Genomic DNA, 11,595 nt, shown 5'->3' with positions numbered 1-11,595 from the left:
AACTCACCCTTATGTGACAGATAATACTCCCTACAACTGTACAACTCACCCTTATGTAACAGATAATACTCCCTACAACTGTACAACTCACCCTTATGTCACAGATAATACTCCCTACAACTGTACAACTCACCCTTATGTCACAGATAATACTCCCTACAACTGTACAACTCACCCTTATGCCACAGATAATACTCCCTACAACTGTATAACCACTCACCATTATGTGACAGATAATACTCCCTACAACTGTACAACTCACCCTTATGTCACAGATAATACTCCCTACAACTGTACAACTCACCCTTATGTAACAGATAATACTCCCTACAACTGTACAACTCACCCTTATGTCACAGATAATACTCCCTACAACTGTACAACTCACCCTTATGTCACAGATAATACTCCCTACAACTGTACAACCTCACCCCTTATGTCACAGATAATACTCCCTACAACTGTACAACTCACCCTTATGTCACAGATAATACTCCCTACAACTGTACAACTCACCCTTATGTCACAGATAATACTCCCTACAACTGTACAACTCACCCTTATGTCACAGATAATACTCCCTACAACTGTACAACTCACCCTTATGTCACAGATAATACTCCCTACAACTGTGACGTCTTGTATGAAGCTGAGATTTTATATTTTATTTCTTATCTTTCTATTTTATTTTTACTTGTACATTTATATTTATACAATTATGTTTTATTTAGTTTATTTTATTTAACGTATGTCTCTTTTTTGCTGCTTATTTAGAGTTTATTTATTTATACATTTGACTTTTGTTGTTATATTTATTGTGGATCGGTGAAGTTTGTCTGAGTCGAAAAAAAAAACAAAAAAACTCAAAATGTGAAGTGTTTATTTTCGTTCAGGCGCAGTGAGGACAGCCCGCCTCCTGCCCGGGGTCCTTTACGTGGCGCTAGTAAACAAAGATGGCGGCGTGAGAAGAGAAGAACCGTCCGAAGAATCTCCGAGTGTCCCCGAGTGTCCCCGAGTGTCCCCGAGTGTCCCCGAGTGTCCCCGAGTGTCCCCCGAGTGTCCCCGAGTGTCCCCGAGTGTCCCCGGGCGTCCACGAGTGTCTGAAGTTCCAGGACTTTTGGAGGAGTCTGTCCCCGGGTCCTGGAGCGGTGTGTCCCCGGGTCCTGGAGCGGTGTGTCCCCGGGTCCTGGAGGAGTGTGTCCCCGGGTCCTGGAGGAGTGTGTCCCCGGGTCCTGGAGGAGTGTGTCCCCGGGTCCTGGAGCGGTGTGTCCCGGGTCAGAGATGAGCGGTTGGGCGGGTTTCTCAGACGCGGAGCTCCGGCGGCTCCAGCAGACTCCCGGTGAGTCCCGAACCTCCGCAAAACTACGACCTTTAATCCGGATTAAAAGTCTGAGAGCGACCGGTGCGTGTAAAGACTTACCGACACGATACAGACCTCGATACGATACGATACAGACCTCGATATGACATACAGACCTCGATACGATACGATACAGACCTCGATATGACACGATACAGACCTCGATACGATACGATACGACCGATACACGATACGATCGATACGATACGATACAGACCTCGATATGACACGATACAGACCTCGGTATGACACGATACAGACCTCGATACGATACGATACAGACCTCGATATGACACGATACAGACCTCGGTATGACACGATACAGACCTCGATACGATACGATACAGACCTCGATATGATACATTCCTCGATACGATACAGACCTCGATACGATACGATACAGACCTCGATATGACACGATACAGACCTCGATACGATACAGACCTCGATACGATGCGATACAGACCTCGATATGACACGATACAGACCTCAATACGATACGATACAGACCTTGATATGACACGATACAGACCTCGATACGATACGATACAGACCTCGATACGATACATTCCTCGATACGATACAGACCTCGATACGACACGATACAGACCTCGATACGATACAGACCTCGATATGATGCGATACAGACCTCGATATGACACGATACAGACCTCAATACGATACGATACAGACCTTGATATGACACGATACAGACCTCGATACGATACGATACAGACCTCGATACGATACGATACAGACCTCGATATGACACGATACAGACCTCGATACGATACAGACCTCGATACGACACGATACAGACCTCGATACGATACAGACCTCGATACGACACGATACAGACCTCGATACGATACAGACCTCGATACGATACGATACAGACCTCGATACGACATACAGACCTCGATACGACCTCGATACGACACGATACAGACCTCGATACGACACGATACAGACCTCGATATGATACAGTCCTCGATACGATACAGACCTCGATACGACACGATACAGACCTTGATATTATACATTCCTCGATACGATACAGACCTCGATACATAAGCGACGATATGAGACAATACATAGGCCATGATGCGATACGATACATAGGCCATGATGCGATACGATACATAGGCCATGATGCGATACGATACATAGGCCATGATACGATATGATACGATACGATACATAGGCTGTGATTCGATACACACATACAGTGATCTTTTGTTTTGATACGGTTCATTTAAAAAATAAATCACGTTTGTGTCAGTAAAATTTCATCTGAAACACAAATATTTAAATCAAAACAGTGAAAATGTCAAATGTGTCGCAGAAACGAGTTTCCTTCGTCTGAACAAACAACAAAACTGAAGCTGGAACTAAATAATTTAATCAAATAAACTAAAAAATACTCTACGATATCGATACTGAATCAGCACATTAAACCAAACGATATATCGATATTTCAGTAATTTTACACACAACTAATCTGAGAGTGGTTCTAATCCCGGTTTAGTCCTGGTTTAGTCCTGGTTCAGTCCTGATTTAGTCCTGGTTCAGTCCCGGTTTAGTCCCGGTTTAGTACTGGTATAGTACTGGATTAGTCCTGGTTTAGTCCTGGTTTAGTCCTGGTTTAGTCCTGGTTCAGTCCTGGTTTAGTCCTGGTTTAGACCTGGTTTAGTCCTGGTTCAGTCCTGGTTTAGTCCTGGTTTAGACCTGGTTTAGTCCTGGATTAGTCCTGGTTTAATCCCGGTTTAGTCCTGGTTTAGACCTGTTTTAGTCCCGGTTTAGTCCTGGTTTAGACCTGGTTTAGTCCTGGTTTAGTCCTGGTTTAGACCTGGTTTAGTCCTGGTTTAGTCCTGGTTTAGACCTGGTTTAGTACTGGTTTAGACCTGGTTTAGACCTGGTTTAGTCCTGGTTTAGTCCTGGTTTAGACCTAGTTTAGTTCAGGTTTTAAAGTGATTCTCTCAAAGTCCAGGACTGAAAATCTAAAAGTGACACTTGGTTAAATTGAGTTTTTCCACGATTAAAAACTTAAAATGAGACGATCACAAACCCAGAACCTTCTGGACGTTCTGGAAATAAACTCGGTACCGTTTAACTCAAAATCCAATTAAGTCCAGACCAGTTTATCGTCAAAGTCTCTGGTGAGTAACGAGCGTCTCTCTCCTCAGACCCGGCGGTTCCGGTGTCAGGTCGAGGGCGTAAACCGGGTCCTGTGACCAGAACCCGGCAGCAGATCCAGAGGGAACAGGCCCTGCTCAGGTCCAAGTCCGAGTCCGGGTCCGGTCCACTTCCACCGGACCAGCAGCTCAGCCAGACCAAACCCCAGCCCAAAACACAACCAGGACCAGGTACAAGGACCAGACCGGAGACCAGACCGGAGACCAGACCCGAGACCAGACCGGAGACCAGACCGGAGACCAGACCCGAGACCAGACCGGAGACCAGACCCGAGATCAGACCCGAGACCAGACCGGAGACCAGACCCGAGACCAGACCCGAGACCAGACCCGAGACAAACGGAGATCTGACAATGGCCGAACTGAAAAAGCCTGAGGAGGAACCTGAAGCGGCTCCGGTTTTAAAAGAGCTGGAGAAACAAGAAGTCGAACTGTAAGTGTTTTCTGGAACCAGGTCCAGATCCAGACCTCTGAGTTTGTTCTTCATGTTCTTGTGACGTTCTCCTCTCCTCCCTCCGTGTGCTCGTGTTTGTCGTTTCAGCGCGCGAGCGCAGTCGTCTGGAGCTGCTGCAGATCCAACAGAAGGAGATGGAGGAAAAGAACAAGAGGAAGAAAGCTCTGCTCGCCAAGACCATCGCAGAGAAGTGAGTCTGTCTCCACAACATCTAGAACATCTACACAACATCTCCAACATCTCCAACATCTCCAACATCTACACAACATCTACAACATCTACAACATCTACAACATCTACAACATCTACAACATCTACAACATCTACAACATCCAACATCATCTCCACAACATCTAAACAACATCCAACATCCAACATCCACAACATCTCCAACATCTACAACATCTTACACAACATCTCAACACAACATCTACAACATCTACAACATCTACAACATCCACACACAACAACATCTCCACAACATCTCCAAACATCTCCAACATCTACAACATCTACAACATCTCCACACATCTAAAATCTACACATCTACAACATCTACAACATCTACAACATCCACAACATCTACACTCTAACATCTCACAACATCTACAACATCTACATCCAACATCCAACAACATCTACAACAACATCTACAACAATCTACAAACAATCTCAACAACATCTACACATCACACATCTACAACATCACAACATCTACAACATCTACAACATCTACAACATCTACAACATCTACAACATCTCCACAACATCTCCAACATCCACAACATCTCCAACATCTCCAACATCTACAACATCCACAACATCTCCAACATCTCCAACATCCACAACAACATCTACAACATCTACAACATCTACAACATCTCACAACATCTCAACAACATCCACAACATCCACAACATCTCCACATCCACAACATCCAACATCTCAACATCTCCAACATCCACAACATCTCCAACATCATCCAACATCACAACACATCTTACAACATCTCACAACATCTACAACATCTACAACATCCACAACATCTCCAACATCTCCAACATCTCCACAACATCCACAACATCTACAACATCTACACACATCTACAACATCTACAACATCTCCACATCACAACAACATCCACAACATCTCCAACATCTCCAACATCCACAACATCTACAACATCTACAACATCTACAACATCTCCAACATCCAACATTCACAAACATCTCCAACATCTCCAACATCTACAACATCTCCAACATCTCCAACATCTCCAACATCTACAACATCTACAACATCTACAACATCTACAACATCCACAACATCTCCACAACATCTCCAACATCTCCAACATCTCCAACATCCACAACATCTCCAACATCTCCAACATCTACAACATCCACAACATCTACAACATCTACAACATCTACAACATCCACAACATCTCCACAACATCTCCAACATCTCCACAACATCCACAACATCTACAACATCTACAACATCTACAACATCTACAACATCCACAACATCTCCACAACATCTCCAAAATCTCCACAACATCTACAACATCTACAACATCCACAACATCTACAACATCTACAACATCCACAACATCTCCACAACATCTACAACATCCACAACATCTACAACATCCACAACATCACAACATCTCCACAACATCTACAACATCTACAACATCTCACAACATCCACAACATCTCCAACATCTACAACATCCACAACATCTCCACAACATCCACAACATCTACAACATCCACAACATCTACAACATCTACAACATCTACAACATCTCCACAACATCTACAACATCCACAACATCTACAACATCTACAACATCTACAACATCTACAACATCTCCACAACATCTACAACATCTACAACATCTACAACATCTACAACATCTCCAACATCTACAACATCTACAACATCTACAACATCTACAACATCCACAACATCTACAACATCTCCAACATCTACAACATCTACAACATCTCCACAACATCTACAACATCCACAACATCTCCACAACATCTCCACAACATCTACAACATCTACAACATCTACAACATCCACAACATCTACAACATCCACAACATCTACAACATCTACAACATCTACAACATCTACAACATCCACAACATCTACAACATCTACAACATCTACAACATCTACAACATCTACAACATCTACAACATCTACAACATCTCTACAACATCTACACAACATCTACAACATCTCACAACATCTCACAACATCTACACAACATCTACAACATCTACAACATCTACAACATCTACAACATCTACAACATCTACAACATCTACAACATCTACAACATCTCCACAACATCTACAACATCTACAACATCTACAACATCTACAACATCCACAACATCTACAACATCTACAACATCTACAACATCTACAACATCTACAACATCTACAACATCTACAACATCTACAACATCCACAACATCTCCAACATCTCCAACATCTACAACATCTACAACATCTACAACATCCACAACATCTACAACATCTACAACATCTACAACATCTACAACATCTCACAACATCTCCACAACATCTACAACATCCACAACATCTACAAACATCCACAACATCTACAACATCCACAAAACATCTACAACATCTACAACATCCACAACATCTACAACATCTACAACATCTACAACATCTACAACATCTACAACATCCACAACATCTACACAACATCTACAACATCTCCAACATCTACAACATCTCACAACATCTACAACATCTCTACAACATCTACAACATCCACAACATCTCCACAACATCTCCACAACATCCACAACATCTACAACATCTACAACATCTACAACATCTACAACATCTCCACAACATCTACAACATCTACAACATCTACAACATCTACAACATCACAACATCACAACATCCACAACATCTACAACATCTACAACATCTACAACATCTACAACATCCACAACATCCACAACATCTACAACATCTCACAACATCTACAACATCTACAACATCTACAACATCTACACACATCTACAACATCTACAACATCTACAACATCTACAACATCTACACAACATCCACAACATCCACAACATCTACAACATCTACAACATCTACAACATCTCTACAACATCTACAACATCACAACATCTACACAACATCCACAACATCCACAACATCTCCACAACATCCCAACATCCACAACATCCACAACATCCACAACATCTACAACATCTACAACATCTCCACAACATCTACAACATCTACAACATCTACAACATCATCTACAACATCTACAACATCTACAACATCTACAACATCTACAACATCCACAACATACAACATCTACACAACATCTACACAACATCTACAACATCTCACAACATCTACAACATCTACAACATCTACAACATCTACAACATCTACAACATCTACAACATCCACAACATCCCCAACATCTCCAACATCTCCAACATCTCCAACATCTACAACATCTACAACATCCACAACATCTACAACATCTACAACATCCACAACATCCACAACACCTCCAACATCCACAACATCCACAATATCTACAACATCTCCAACATCTACAACATCCACAACATCTCCAACATCTACAACATCTACAACATCTACACAACATCCACAACATCTACAACATCCACAACATCCACAACATCTACAACATCTCCAACATCTACAACATCCACAACATCTACAACATCTACAACATCTACAACATCTACCACAACATCTCCACAACATCTCCAACATCTCCAACATCTCCAACATCTACAACATCTACAACATCTACAACATCTACAACATCCACAACATCTACAACATCTACAACATCTACACAACATCTCCACAACATCTACAACATCTACAACATCCACAACATCTCTCATGTTCCTCTGATGTTCCTCTCATGTTCCTCAGGTCCAAACAGACTCGAGCAGAGACCATGAAGCTCCAGAGGATCCAGAAGGAGCTGCAGACTCTGGACGACATGGTGTCCAACGACATCTCCATCCTCCGAGGACGAATCGAGCAGGCCAGCTGGGACTACACTACTGCAAGGTACTACGATACTACTACTACTACTACTACTACTACTACTATTACTACTACTACTACGAGAAGCTAAAATGCTCCTCTGACCTCCTCTGTTCCTCTGTGGTTCTTCGTTTCAGGAAGCGTTACGAAAAAGCTGAAGCCGAGTTTGTCGCGGCGAAGTTGGAGCTTCATAAGAAAACGGAGCTGAAGGAGCAGCTGACGGAACATCTGTGCGCCATCATCCAGCAGAACGAACTCCGCAAGGCCCAGAAGCTCGAGGAGCTCATGGCCCGACTGGAGCTGCAGGCCGACGACCACGAGGACGAGGAGAAGGACGAGGAGAAGGAGGAGAAAGAGGAGAAGAAAGAGGAAGAGGAGACGAAGGAGACGGAGGAGGAAACGGGGGAAGGAGACAAGGAGGACAAAGAAACGGAACAAGGAGCTAAGGAGGAGAACCTTTCCTCATCGCCAGAACAAGAACCAAAACCCAAAGATGGTGAAACATCTGAAGCTCCAAACGATTCAGAGAAACCCGAGCGTTCCTCATCCTGATGTTCGACTCCGGATCGGGAAATGTTCCAAATGTTTCGGACGATTCATCTTCAGGAGAAACGAGATGCTGCAGATGAACCAGGATCAGACCAAAGATTCAGACGTGAACATCTCCTCCTCCTCCTGAGTGGAACGTGCCTCTGACTGAAACTCTCTTCACACGGTCGTGTTGAAGATCTGACACACTTCAGGGTTTTTCAGGTTTTATTTTTGTCTTTCTGGTTGAGAATCATGACGTCAAACTGGGGAATTCCAAAACTGTTACGGAGCAAACATCTGGAACTGTGAGAACAAACCTCAAACTCCAAACTCCAAACTTCTCCCACTCCCACGTTTACAGGACCAGTTTAATTCTGAATTAAATAGTTCAGAAGTCATTTTTTTCCTTTGAGTTTACATAAAAGTTTTAATTCTGAATTGAAGTTTCCATGAAAATCTCGTTAAATCATCTGCGGATCAGGACGAGTTTTTCTGTTTTTTCAGTTTGAATTCTTCGTGTCTTTCTGAATCTCGACAGGACGGTTTCGGTTTCGCTGAAGTTCAGACTTTGTCCATCGTCCAGTGAGTTGAGGAAAGTTTCACGGTTCATCCTCCTGGTGTCACGAGTTTCTCTCTCGCTCCAAACTTTCTTTCTTTCTGCTGCTCGTTTTCTGTTTCCAGCTGCAGGTTTCACGACTCGCGGTTTGTAAATCTACAGAATCTGAGTTTGTTTTGGGGCGTTTGTCTTCAGTCTCTCACTCTTTGTCTTTATAAGTTTAAAGTTTAAATGTTCAATAGTCGAGTGGTGCAGACTGGGGCTGGTATCGTTAAGTTGCCGATACGATACACACCTCGATACAGTGCACTTTTGATTCGATATGAAATATTTCAAATCGATTCGATACGGTTCAATAAAAAATAAAGGTTAAATTGTGGCTGTGACACTAAAAGTCTTTGTTAAATCACTTCTTGTTCAAATATTTTAATCGTCAAAACAGTAAAAATATCAAATGTGTCACATAAATGAGTTTCACTTTCACTAAACAAACAACAAAACTGTAGCTGGAACAAAATAATTTAGTAAAACATGTAAAAATACTCTGGTGAAATATCGATACAGTAGCCCACGATATTGATACTGTTTCATCACATTAAACGATACGATATATCGATATTCTGATATTTTTGCACACCTCTGGTGCAGACCAGGGATGGGCAGGATCCCAGATTCACCTTTAGCCCGGGTAGGTTCTTCCAGTGGATGTGAGCCGACCGAGCGTGTGCACCAGTGCTCTTTTCAACCACGAGCGCACGCCGACGCCAACGCCAACGCACGCCGAACGCACGCCAACGCACGCCAACGCACGCCGACGCCAACGCACGCGCCAACGCACGCCACGCACGCACGCAACGCAACGCACGCCAACGCACGCCAACGCACGCACGCCAACGCACGCCAAACACACGCCAACGCACGCCAACGCACGCCAACGCACGCCAACGCACGCCAAACACACGCCAACGCACGCCAACGCACGCCAACGCACGCCAACGCACGCCAACGCACGCCGACGCCAACGCACGCCAACGCACGCCGACGCCAACGCACGCCAACGCACGCCAACGCATGCGACCACACGCACGGTGCGCGGGTTCGTGTATCACGTGATCACTTTGACCAATCAGAGTGAGAGGAGCAGAGCGAACGATTATAAAGAGTTTGTTAAGACGACTGAAGGATTTTGAGCTGAGAAACAGTGTATGATCTAAAAATAGGTAAAAATCGTCACAAAATCCAACATTTTTGAAAGTTGTGGGTCCCTGTCAGATGAACACGAGCAGTTTGTGTCACACTGACTCGAGGAGAAAAACCTTGTCTCGGCCCAGGGGAGTTTTTCAGCTGTAGAACCACTGAGTGACACAACGACAACTGGAGGCAGAAACAAGCAGCAAAACTGTATCCAGTTATTTGAATAGATCCATGGACGATACATGTACAGAAGGAGCGAGACACAAACAGTGGGTCAGTCTGGAACGAACCGAAGCACAAATGTGGATTTAACCAGGATTTGTAGAAGAAATTCCACACTTTCCGTTGCGTTGGGACAAGTGTGAGTCCATGTGCACAGTGGATAAAGCAGCACATATGTTTCTGTGTCCAGTGGGAAAAAGTTTTTCCAGGTGAGAGTCGCTCAATGTGGATGACGAGGCCCCGCCCCCCTCCCCCCGTACGCTGTCCTGGTTTTGACAAACACAAATCTGGTCACACTGACCTGTATTCACCTGAGTCATGTCTTTTAATCCAACACAAGTTGAACCACATCAGCGACACAAGAGCTGGAGTTTTATCTTCACTTAGTTTATGTAAATTAGTGATGTGGTTTTAAGTTTTGTTTCTGTGAGATTTGAACAAAACTGAATTAAACACATTATAATGTCAAACAGCTGATGTGGATCTAGAGTCGTTATGTTTATATGTCGTAAAGTTGAATTTATTGATGCAGATTAGTGCAGATAGTAATAATAATGATGATCATTTTAATATAAAAAAACGTTCATGATTAATTGATAATCGATCGTTAATTCTTCTGACGATCGATTAAAAACATTTCATCAAATGTCCGTCCCTAGTTCAGACTGATGCCCCCGAGACCCGACCCCAGAGAAGAAGAAGAACATGGAGGATCTGCTCCAGCTCCTCTGTCTGATTGGTCAAAGTGATCAGGTGGAAGAAGAAGAAGATTATAAATAAAAGACAAAGTGAGAGTGAAGCAGATCTACCTCGGCCCACCCCCAAAGTCCCGAGACAGGACCAGGACCAGGACCAAGACCAAGACCAAGACCAGGACCAGGACCGGATCGAAGGACGACACAAAGAACATGAAGCACCAACATTATTTTAACAAGAACAAACCACAAACAGGATCCAGGAAGCAAA

General features: G+C 43.5%; 1 protein-coding gene across 1 annotated transcript; it reads left to right on the top strand.

Moving 5' to 3' along the window:
• Positions 1 to 964: 964 nt before the first annotated feature.
• gorab (golgin, rab6-interacting) lies at positions 965 to 9,991 on the top strand. The gene is made up of 5 exons (XM_055165345.1): positions 965 to 1,339; positions 3,547 to 3,988; positions 4,098 to 4,199; positions 8,010 to 8,150; positions 8,264 to 9,991. Exons 1-5 carry the CDS (start codon positions 1,282 to 1,284, stop codon positions 8,676 to 8,678), a joined length of 1,158 nt encoding a protein of 385 aa, XP_055021320.1. The 5' UTR covers positions 965 to 1,281; the 3' UTR covers positions 8,679 to 9,991.
• The last annotated feature ends 1,604 nt before the right edge of the window (positions 9,992 to 11,595 follow it).

Source organism: Boleophthalmus pectinirostris, unplaced genomic scaffold, assembly GCF_026225935.1.
Source record: "Boleophthalmus pectinirostris isolate CB_2022bp ecotype Guang Dong unplaced genomic scaffold, ASM2622593v1 HiC_scaffold_7, whole genome shotgun sequence".
In the NCBI taxonomy this organism is placed as follows: domain Eukaryota; kingdom Metazoa; phylum Chordata; class Actinopteri; order Gobiiformes; family Gobiidae; genus Boleophthalmus; species Boleophthalmus pectinirostris.
This window is presented reverse-complemented; position numbering and strand designations above follow the sequence as displayed.

Bases quoted from the DNA above. Each gene is read 5' to 3' on its own strand.
- gorab (XM_055165345.1), top strand. From the start codon at position 1,282: ATGAGCGGTTGGGCGGGTTTCTCAGACGCGGAGCTCCGGCGGCTCCAG. The intron at 1,340-3,546 runs GTGAGTCCCGAA...CTCTCTCCTCAG, and splicing joins GCGGCTCCAGCAGACTCCCG to ACCCGGCGGTTCCGGTGTCA. The intron at 4,200-8,009 runs GTGAGTCTGTCT...CATGTTCCTCAG, and splicing joins GCCAAGACCATCGCAGAGAA to GTCCAAACAGACTCGAGCAG.